The 12,155-nt window shown below is 40.2% G+C and overlaps 1 protein-coding gene across 2 annotated transcripts in view; it reads left to right on the top strand.

Annotated features, from left to right (window-relative positions):
- Nucleotides 1-12,155, top strand: part of LOC309551306 (cytochrome P450 2C18-like) — a 160,157-nt gene that overhangs the window by 127,415 nt on the left and 20,587 nt on the right. For both annotated transcript variants that reach the window (XM_082251838.1, XM_082251840.1), the window contains exons 3-5: nt 4,302-4,464; nt 9,637-9,786; nt 10,143-10,303. In XM_082251838.1, coding sequence (XP_082107964.1) covers nt 4,302-4,464; nt 9,637-9,786; nt 10,143-10,303 — 474 coding nt within the window. The remainder of the gene's footprint in view (nt 1-4,301; nt 4,465-9,636; nt 9,787-10,142; nt 10,304-12,155) is intronic.

The raw sequence follows: 12,155 nt of genomic DNA, 5'->3' as shown, positions 1-12,155 counted from the left end.
ATGTATATCACACGTACACAACCACACTAGGCCCCAATTACTATTGTTTGTACCCCTGAAAGGCTGGATGAGGAGTAGGGGGGAGTATGGAACAGGCAGCACCCTCAAATCTTCAGAAGTATGAGATGAACCCCAAAAACTTGGAAAGGTGGATCTCTTTCACACGTACCAACACAGACTATCCCCCAATTTAACTGATCCCCAAAGGTTTTTGATTAAATAGCGGAATAGAAAATATGATCAAAAAAAGTGTATGTATATCACACGTACACAACCACACTAGGCCCCAATTACTATTGTTTGTACCCCTAAAAGGCTGGATGAGGAGTAGGGGGGAGTATGGAACAGGCAGCACCCTCAAATCTTCAGAAGTATGAGATGAACCCCAAAAACTTGGAAAGGTGGATCTCTTTCACACGTACCAACACAGACTATCCCCCAATTTAACTGATCCCCCAAAGGTTTTTGATTAAATAGCGGAATAGAAAATATGATCAAAAAAAGTGTATGTATATCACACGTACACAACCACACTAGGCCCCAATTACTATTGTTTGTACCCCTAAAAGGCTGGATGAGGAGTAGGGGGGAGTATGGAACAGGCAGCACCCTCAAATCTTCAGAATTATGAGATGAACCCCAAAAACTTGGAAAGGTGGATCTCTCTCACACGTACCAACACAGACTATCCCCCAATTTAACTGATCCCCAAAGGTTTTTGATTAAATAGCGGAATAGAAAATATGATAAAAAAAAGTGTATGTATCTCACACGTACACAACCACACTAGGCCCCAATTACTATTGTTTGTACCCCTAAAAGGCTGGATGAGGAGTAGGGGGGAGTATGGAACAGGCAGCACCCTCAAATCTTCAGAAGTATGAGATGAACCCCAAAAAATTGGAAAGGTGGATCTCTCTCACACGTACCAACACAGACTATCCCCCAATTTAACTGATCCCCAAAGGTTTTTGATTAAATAGCGGAATAGAAAATATGATCAAAGAAAGTGTATGTATATCACACGTACACAACCACACTAGGCCCCAATTACTATTGTTTGTACCCCTAAAAGTCTGGATGAGGAGTAGGGGGGAGTATGGAACAGGCAGCACCCTCAAATCTTCAGAAGTATGAGATGAACCCCAAAAACTTGGAAAGGTGGATCTCTCTAACACGTACCAACACAGACTATCCCCCAATTTAACTGATCCCCAAAGGTTTTTGATTAAATAGCGGAATAGAAAATATGATCAAAAAAAGTGTATGTATATCACACGTACACAACCACACTAGGCCCCAATTACTATTGTTTGTACCCCTAAAAGGCTGGATGAGGAGTAGGGGGGAGTATGGAACAGGCAGCACCCTCAAATCTTCAGAAGTATGAGATGAGCCCCAAAAACTTGGAAAGGTGGATCTCTCTAACACGTACCAACACAGACTATCCCCCAATTTAACTGATCCCCAAAGGTTTTTGATTAAATAGCGGAATAGAAAATATGATAAAAAAAGGTGTATGTATATCACACGTACACAACCACACTAGGCCCCAATTACTATTGTTTGTACCCCTGAAAGGCTGGATGAGGAGTAGGGGGGAGTATGGAACAGGCAGCACCCTCAAATCTTCAGAAGTATGAGATGAACCCCAAAAACTTGGAAAGGTGGATCTCTCTCACACGTACCAACACAGACTATCCCCCAATTTAACTGATCCCCAAAGGTTTTTGATTAAATAGCGGAATAGAAAATATGATCAAAAAAAGTGTATGTATATCACACGTACACAACCACACTAGGCCCCAATTACTATTGTTTGTACCCCTGAAAGGCTGGATGAGGAGTAGGGGGGAGTATGGAACAGGCAGCACCCTCAAATCTTCAGAAGTATGAGATGAACCCCAAAAACTTGGAAAGGTGGATCTCTCTCACACGTACCAACACAGACTATCCCCCAATTTAACAGATCCCCAAAGGTTTTTGATTAAATAGCGGAATAGAAAATATGATCAAAAAAAGTGTATGTATATCACACGTACACAACCACACTAGGCCCCAATTACTATTGTTTGTACCCCTAAAAGGCTGGATGAGGAGTAGGGGGGAGTATGGAACAGGCAGCACCCTCAAATCTTCAGAAGTATGAGATGAACCCCAAAAACTTGGAAAGGTGGATCTCTCTCACACGTACCAACACAGACTATGCCCCAATTTATCTGATCCCCAAAGGTTTTTGATTAAATAGCGGAATAGAAAATATGATCAAAAAAAGTGTATGTATCTCACACGTACACAACCACACTAGGCCCCAATTACTATTGTTTGTACCCCTAAAAGGCTGGATGAGGAGTAGGGGGGAGTATGGAACAGGCAGCACCCTCAAATCTTCAGAAGTATGAGATGAACCCCAAAAACCCCAAATATCATTCAGCTCTGCTGCAGGCCACAACTTAATTTTTTTTTAACCCAAGGCTGTATATTGAATAGTGGAATAGAAAAAAAGTGTATGATTTTTGAAACCACTCAATATTAGCACATGTGAACTGAACACAGCAGTGTATGATCAGTCACTCAGCACAGCACAGCTGAAGGAAAAAGGCTGCACACAGTGCCTGATAGAAAAATACTTTTCTCCCTCCTCCTCAGTGGGCAAAAAAGATTGTGTTCACTGCACCCCAAAAAGATTGTGTTCACTGTACCCCAAAAAGATTGCGTTCACTGCACCCCAAAAATATTGCGTTCACTGCACCCCAAAAAGATTGCGTTCACTGCACCCCAAAAAGATTGTGTTCACTGCAGCCCACACACAGCAAAATGGATGTGGACCACTGACACCTGCCTATCTCCTATCCCACACCACACAGCAATATCGATTGTAGTTTGTAGAACACACTTTCCCTAAAAATCAGCAGACTCTATCCCTAACAGGATTGATAAGATCGTAGATTGGGTGACTGCAAATCCCACCCCACACAGCAATGTCGATTGTAGTTTGTAGAACGCACTGTCCCTAAAATCAGCAGACTCTCTCCCTAAAATGCCTACAACTCGCCCTGCCTAACACACTCCGACCTGTCCCTCAATTCTATCCGGACACAAATGTTTTTTTTTTCCTGTCTGTCCCTAATCAGCAGGCAGCACGTTGATGTGTGCTCTCTCCCTGATCTAAACAGCAGAATGACGCCGCAGCGGCGCTGCCTCGAACTTATAAAGACTTGGTCACATGCTTCAGACGGCCAATCACAGCTAATGATACATTTGTAGGCATGGCTGGGATGGCTTAGGCACACCAGTTAAACGCTTGTTGATTGGCTGTTGAAAGCCCGCCATGAAAAGCGCGCCAAAGCATGCAAAACCCAGAAATAAAACGACCGAACACGGATTTTTACCCGAATATACAGTAAAGTGTTCATGTCCGTGTTCGGGTAAAAAAAATCAAATTATTCGGTACGAACACGAATAATACAGTCCGTGTTCGCTCAACCCTAGTTGTGAGGTTTTACTTTTATTGGTGCAATATATATATATATATATATATATATATATATATATATATATATATATATTTTTTTTTTTTTTTTTTTTACTTACTGCACAATGAGGATTTATTTTTATTTTTTCTGAGCAATATTAATTATCAAAGTGGTGTTTGAAATCCTTGCATCTGAAAAGAAGTGTCCTTCACACATCTGTAGATGTTCATGGATTTGTAAGGGCAAGTTGCACACTGACCTATTTAATGTATAGATCCATATTTTGAGGTAAGCAGGTGGTGTGATTGGTGATGTAGTACTTGGAGGTGGTTCACAGATTCAGAAATCACATTAACATGAACTGTTCACATTGCTTGCACTTTGGTGGGAATATAAACGCATGCCATGTACTGCATGTCTATGTCATTTTTAGCACACACACAGGATTTATACTTTGCCATCCTTTCACTATCCACAAACAAAAATGTAACCTTTGCTTGCGCATGCTTAGCCCTGCTGTAGGGGAGGAATTTTTACTCTTTCTGGAGTCGGGCTTTAAAGTAAAAACTTCAGATAGAGGAATTTTTCAGCTTTGGATTTGGGAGGAATTAGAATGTTTGGCAGATTTTTATTACTGTCTGTAGAGCTTAAAATTAAAAGATATGGGGTGTCGATGAAGCTCCAAAAATAAAAAGTAAAACCCCATGACTTGAAAATTATTTAGGTTAGCCATTTACTGGCAATTTATTTGTTTATTTCTGTAATTTATATGTTTAGTTTTTTGTAATGTATTAACCCATTTCATATTCTCTGATGTGCTTGCAGTTGTCCAAGCAGTATGGTCCAGTATACACCATCCATTTAGGGATGTCAAAGATGGTTATCCTGTGTGGATATGATGCTGTAAAAGAAGCGCTAATCGACCACGCAGATGAATTTGCTGACAGACCAAAAATGCCGTTGTTTTATAAGATGGAAAAGGATCACGGTAAATATTTCTAATTTTCTTTAAATAGAAGTTTTGTCTTAGAGGATCTTTTTCAAAAGCAATGTAAAAGTGTCAGTAGGACCTTATTAATAATCAGGGGGACTGGGCCAAGCGGCAGCAGGCAATTGCTCCCTGGGCTGCTCTGATGCCCCTTAAAAGTGGCTGCCACACTTCTGCCAAAGTCATGCCTAAAGAATTCCTGGTGAAGAGAAGTAAAAAGTCCCTGCTGCTGACCTACTGAGTGTGGGTTGAAGACAAGGACAGAGCGCAGACCTCATCCTACCTCCCCCCCGCCCCCAGCATGGACGGTGTAAACTGTGTCTTAGCAGAGGCCAGTTCCATGCCCCACTGGAGACTCTCCTCCCCCATCTAGCCCCGCTGGTTAGGACAAGAGCCCGGATTCTGTCTCAGAGAGCAGAGTACCTGGAGTGTTAATGATACTATTATAATTATTAATACAATAAAGGATTTATATAGCACTAAACAGTTTGGGCAGTGCTTACTAATCTAAAGGAGGACAGCACAATTACAATACAAAAAAAAAAAATACAAGGGGGTTAAGAGGGCCCTGCTCGTAAGAGCTTACAATCTAATAGGGGGGAGGATAATGGTACAAAACTTTATAAATGTGGGTGTTTTGCTGATGGAAGAGTTAGAAGTTTATTTTTTGGAGGTGTGATAGGCTTCCCTGTTGAGATGAGTTTTCAGGAATCGCCTAAAGGTGGCCAGAATAGGAGATAGCTGGACAGAGAGTTCCAGAAGATGGGAGAGGCTCTGGGGACATCTTAGAGAGGAGCATGGGAGGAGGAGACAGGAGAAATTGCAAGCAAGAGGTCTTGGGAGTAACAGAGGACAGTTTGGGTTATATTTGGAGACAGGATTGGTGATGTAGATTGGGGCACAGTTGTGAATGGCTTGTATGTTGTTGTTAATATTTTGAATGTAATTTGCTTGGCAATTGGAAGCCAGTGGAGGCACCACTGCATTGTATGCAGTTGCGGGACATTTGTAGAGTGGCCTCATTTACTTGAATAATACAAAAAACTTTACTTCTTTTTTGTTTTTTTAATTCATGAAAGTGTTTGAAAAACCGCTGCGCAAATACAGTGCAACCTAAAAAATTGCAACACACACCATTTTAATCTATATGGTCTCTGCTCTGCTAAATATATATATATATATATATATATATATATATATATATATATATATATATATATCTATCATGTTTGGGGGTTCTAAGTAATTTTCTATAAAAAAAAGGTGATTTTTACATGTAGGAGCGAAGTGCGAGAATAGGCTTGGGAAGAAGGTGGTTAGAGAATGAGCCCATGCACCGCAAGTTTGCGGACACATGAGAAGCAGAGACCTCGGGGTCACTGAGGATTACAATATCTGGAACTGCCTCCTCCCATCCACGTACTTCTCCAAAGGTTTTTGGGGACTGAAAACAATCTCTCAAGGTTTGACGTATGTCTTCTTCTGCTTCAATGCCTCCAAAACTGCCAGAATCTTCCACCTCTTTCTCCCTCTCCTCGTGTGTGTTCTGTAGTGTCTCAAGAATGGTGTCGGCATAAAGCAGGCCTTGAGAAGAAAGGATGTCCTCCTCTTCCTCCTGCTATTCTGCCTCAAGTGCCCTTTCCATAATGCTCCACAGAATATGCTCCAGCAGGAACGCAAGAGGGATAGTGTCACTGATACATGCATTGCTCACCATCCTTGTCACCTGTTCAAATGGTGACAGTACAGTGCCTGCATCCTTTATCAGCAGCCATTGCCGTGGGGAAAAAAAAAGCAGCGCTCCCCTGAGCCTGTCTCTGAGCGGCCATACTCACGCAGGTACTCGTTGATGGCCCTCTGCTGCATGTGCAGCTGCTGCAGCATTGCCAAAGTCAAGTTCCACCTGGTGGGCATGTCCCAACTCAAAGAATCAAGGAGAAACAAATCACCGCTCAAAAGGCTGTCAGCTGAACCAAAAGGAATCCCAAGCAGCTGTGGCAGTCCTGCAAGACTGGGTGCTCACCTTGGTCCACAACCTGAGAAATCCATGTATTGTGTAGCAAAGAATGCGGCACTTCCAGTCCCAGGAAAGTAGAAACTTGAGTTTATTTGTTCAAATCAAAGGTCCAACATCGAACATGTAACAAGACAGACAGGATAGCAGACTGTGGGAAGGAACCTTTTATAGAGTGGGGTGGGACTATGAGCACTGAGCCATGATTAAGCAAAGTCATCATCACTTTGTCCAATCATGGTTCTGACTTTGCTCTTTGCCCTGATTGGGCAAAGTCTTGCAGCTGACCAGCGGTCAGGTGTAATGCTTTATCCAATTAGGGACCTAGAATTCACTGTGCAGCACGCAGTGAATTGTAGGGCGCTTGGCGGGTGAATATCCCAAATTGCAAATGTGTGTGTTAGTGCTGAACTTTTGCTTGGATCGAACTCTATATTTAACACTTAGTTTTAATTTCAACTAAGTTTATACGTATAGAGGGTATTTGTTTATGGCATGGTATTTTGTTCACTGTCTATATTTTTTGGCACAGTTTGCATTTTTGATTCTGAACAGGTATCATGTGACAACATGTCAGGTAGGGAAATTGTTGTGTGTCACCGCAGGATGACGCTGCAGACACCAGGGTAGTAGCCATGCCTCGTCCTAATATTGAATGTCAAGAAAAGAATGGGGGTAGTTGGACTTTGTTGGCACAACGACATGACAAAATGTCATAAAAAGTTTAATTTTATTAGAAAATTTGTTAAAAATATATGAAGCCAAAAATAATTTTGTAAATATATAGAATCCACATCTATACAGACATAAATTATAAAATCAATGCTGACAATATATGGACTAATATCATATGAATATTCCATACAACCACCTAGTTGGAGTACAACACAAAGGAGAAAATGTTATATAAAAATATAAACAGTGATTAAACCATTGATACTCAGAAAGAGGCCTTTTGGTGGTAGAGCAAGTGGAATAATGTGTTCCAACAGTGGCGATGGGTTCATTCAATTATAATGATGGAATATTCATCTCAATTCATGATAATGCTCTCTACATGTTTCGCGCGAGTGCTGAAGCCAGAGGGGATGGCACCTTGATGTGATTTTGAATCTCCCGCCCTACTATTTGGCACTTTTAATGTCCCGGCCTGCAGCGCTTAAGGTGCAGTCCACCCTAGTATTACTTGGAAAATATTTTGATGTTTTGGCATCCAACAATTCTTCCATCATACCTGATTGTACAGCATACGTTTCTTGTGCTGCACAGTGGCACAATTACATTATTCATATTTTTACCATCAAGTGTTCTGGGGATACACCTATTCTCCTTATACACACTGTGAGGAAGTTTATATTGCTGCCTTCTCCTGTCTTTCCGTGCCTTATGAGCCTTTCTGTGGAATACCCTTCTAACTGCTCAACATGTAAACAAACTTTAACAATCTTCATCATTTTTGATTGATATTTTTTTACCTTTAATATCCCCCCACCTCCACACATGGTTTTGGACCACAAGCCTCTGCTGATCCGCTACTGTAGTTTTTAGTAACTGCTGATATATTGTGGAAATTTTCCCTGCTTTCTACAATCAATATCTAACTATATGATTACTTAATTAATTTGTATAACGACACTCTCCAGAAGAAGCGCACTCGCCCGAAACATGTAGAGAACGTTATCATGAATTGAGAAGAATATTCCATCATTATAATTGAATGAACCCATCGCCACTGTTGGAACATATTACTCCACTTGCTCTACCACCAAGTATCAGTGGTTTAATTTACTGTTTATATTTTCATATAACATTTTCTCCTTTGTGTTGTACTCCAACTATGTGGTTGTATGGGATATTCATATGCTATTAGTCCATATATTGTCAGCATTGATTTTATAATTCATGTCTGTATAGATGTGGATTTTATATATTTACAAAATTCTTTTTTGCTTCATATATTTTTAACTAATTTTCTAATAAAAATTAAACTTTTTATGACATTTTGTCCTGTCGTTGTGCCAACAAAGTCCAACTACCCCCATTCTTTTCTTGACAACATGTCAGGTGGGGTAGTGCAGAAGTGATCATCACAATTTACATATAGGGCACCAGTAATCAAAGATTCACTTTGTAATTCCCCAGTGTATAATTAGGAGAGTTCTCTGGCCACTCTCATTTTATAACATAGGTATTGTAATAACAATGCAAACAAGAGTTACTTTTAACAATCTAATATAAGCTTACTTTAAAAAATTATATCTTAATGTTGTGAGTGATGCATGTCTGCTGGCAGTCCACAACTTTCTGGATTCCCTGCATGCTTTACAGCTTCTCCTCTGCTGCTTAATTAAAATGTTTAAGGACTATATATCCCATGGTACTTTGCTGCCTGCAAACAGTGATTCCTGTACTAATTCCGCCTCCTGATATTCCTCCTCCTAGCACCCCTGTAGTTCAGCAGGCAGGCTCTGTGAAATTATTTGACATGGCAGTGCCTACTCACAAGGCATAGTGAACAGAATTTAAGGAAGTAAATGTGTGAGGATATTCATAAAATAAGTTTACAAACTTCAAAATTGTTCAGATTGATAGGAGTAGGCTAGAAATAATTAAAATATAATGTGGAAACAATAGACAATTTTACATTTTAACTGTGAATACACTTTTATATGAATTACCATAGTGAGATTTTATGGGACAGATCCTGCATTACATAATCTTTTATATATATTTACAATAGGATAAATGTACCCCAGGCAAATGTAGCTGCCATTGAACAGCTGTCAAATCTTATATTCTTTTCTTATATTCATTCTTTTCTTATATAGTGTAAGCGTTACAATAGAAGACATGTTCCTTTTTAAGAACAGTCGTGGCCAAATGTCAAAGAATGTTGTTTTCAATGTGTGAATCTTGGATGAAATTTTAAGTAATTTGACTTGATACATTGGGTGAATGGTAACCAAAGAACTGTTGGCACAATATGAGTAAATGAATAATTTAATTGATAAAAATACCCCATATTGTTTCTACACGTATTTATGGATTCACAAATGTTGGTGGGAGGAGATGTTTGATAACACAGCACTCTATTAAAACCTTATGTAAATGAGTATGTAGATCATTCTCATATGTATAATACGTATTGATTCTGTCAGGCATCGTCTTTTCCAATGGAGAAAGCTGGAAGGCAATGAGAAGATTCACTCTATCAACTCTACGAGATTATGGAATGGGGAAGAAAGGTATAGAAGACAAGATTACCGAGGAAGCCGAATGCTTAGTGCAAACTTTTAGATCCTATGGAGGTAAGGTGTTATTCTTGTGTTCCTCTCAGTTCAATATATATATATATATATATATATATAGATAGAGAGAGAGAGAATCAGAGAGAGACTCTCTAAAAACGCTCGAAAACGCTGAAAGCGTGGCTATTCTGTGTTTATGTACGTTTTTGAGGCATACGTTTTTGTGGGAGTATAGTTTTGCTAAAAGAAACGCTAAAAGTGCGAACACTAAAAAAACGCTAATGCACAACGCAGCAAAACTGGCATTTTTAACACCGCATTCTACAGCTAAAGCTTCTGGCGTTTTTTGTTTTATAATGTCCAATGTGTATGAGGCCTTAATGTTGTTCATTTTTCTTTTCTCCTTTTATTTTTAGGGAAGCCCTTTGATAATCGGATCGTCCTTAATGCTGCTGTAGCTAACATAATAGTTTCCTTGCTGCTAAATAACAGGTTCGAATACGACGATCCAACCTTGTTGAACCTCATGAACCTTGTAAATGAAAATATAAGACTCATGGGGACACCTATGGCGAGGGTAAGCTTTTTGCCTATTCATATACTGTATTTGTGTCCAGGGGAGGTCACCTACACCAGTTGAAAGGATTGTATCATGAGGATGGAAGAACAAAATACATTGTAGTCAAGCACACAGGATGGACACCTTTGCTTTAGGTGTCCTGGATTAGAATGTTGCTATTATATGTAGCACTGCTCCTGTAGGAACTGCTGAGTATGGATCTACTTTAGGTCTCCCCCTGATTATCCTGTTGCCAGATACTGGGTATTTTCACACGCTACCAGGTGCACACATACACTTTCGCTCGTGGTCTTCAATGACCAGTCTAGGGGATTTGTTTTGTTGTTTTTTTTGGAGAACTTGGATAGGAGAAGGCATTAGTGGGATACTCCAAATTTAACTATGTACTGGTGAGGACAACTCTCACTTGGCCTCATTTCGAGGAACTGAATAGCAGATCTTCTGCTGAACTATACATCACTTGCATGGAAGAATAAGTCCTTTGCTTGTGTTAGCAGCAGACTCAGTGAACTCTGTATCTTCAGGACACTAGCCAGTATCCCCTTTAGCTTACACTCAGCCCGCTTACTTTCTAGCACCCAGAGGGGGATTTTAACAGCAACAGTCTCTAGGATCCTAGTGAGAAGTCTGTACTCACAAGGCCCTGTCTGCAAGTTACCTTCCTCTGTAGTACCAGACGAGATCCATGGACATCCTGCCTCAGTCCTCAAGCCCTCAAAAGAGTCCCTGGGTTTCAGCCTCTCTATTTCTGGCCCTCAGGTCGACCACCTGAGGATGCATGGCAGCCTATGCCTGGGAGAGGCAACATTCCCCTCCCCACCTGGACCCCGCTCTCCAGCCAAATACCAGGAGCCACATGTGCACCCTAAATATAAGTACAGTTACCTAGCATGCACCAGTGCACCTCACATGCCTATAGGGGATATATACAGGGCTATACAGATATCCCCTGCTCTCATCTGCACGGTTTCCTCCCACTGTCCAAAAACTGCACTACTATTGGATGAGTGTGAAACATCAAGTCAAGATGAGCAGCATCAGAGCACACTAGGCAAGTCCTATCTAAGACTCACAGCTATCTCTTAAGCAGACAGTTCCTAGATTTTCCTGGCTGTCTCCCTATTAAGCAGAGAAAACAAAAAATAGACACACCTGCCTAGATCCTACTTAGGAGGGTGCTACATATAGATAGGGTGAATTATCATAATTCTATGCATCAAAACTATCTCTCAGTAAGGTTTACTTTTTTTTTTGCCATAAGCATTAGACATCAGGCACATCCATAAAATTCAGTTTGAAAAGCATACTCAAGTTTCTAAAAACAGTTTCTAGCACTGCCGACATGCTTGAAGCTGCCCTATGTAAATTAAGACAGAGGTGAAAAGGAGGGAGTATTTCTCCTTGTAGCCATTCAGCAGTCTGTGCAATCTGATCTCGCTAGCATTTTTTGCCTGTTTGAGTTATGTTTAAGTTATCTGAGCCTCCAGAAAGATTTTGTTTCTTGCTTTGAGTTTACTACCTGTTTGCTTCAAGTTATACATATGAAATATTCACAGGCGATATTGTATTATTTAACTTTTTAAATGAAAATATAAGAAAGAAAAAATATATATACAGTAAATATACTAGTGATCGACCTATATCGTTTTTTTTTATTGCCAATACCGATATTTTGGTCATCGCATATCAGTATCGGCCGATATTGGCCAATAATTTCGTACATTAAAAAAATATATATTTTTGAATGCTGAATTTGGCGCAGAGTACCCGGAAATGATCATCACTTCTGGGTTTTTACATGGAGACCCGATCAGAGCTGAATGCGGCTTTGATCGGGTCCTCTCTTCGG

This window comes from Pelophylax lessonae (genome assembly GCF_965119305.1).
Source record: "Pelophylax lessonae genome assembly, chromosome: 3".
Classification (NCBI taxonomy): domain Eukaryota; kingdom Metazoa; phylum Chordata; class Amphibia; order Anura; family Ranidae; genus Pelophylax; species Pelophylax lessonae.
The sequence above is the reverse complement of the archived record's forward strand: the minus strand, read 5'-3'. Positions and strand labels throughout refer to the sequence as shown.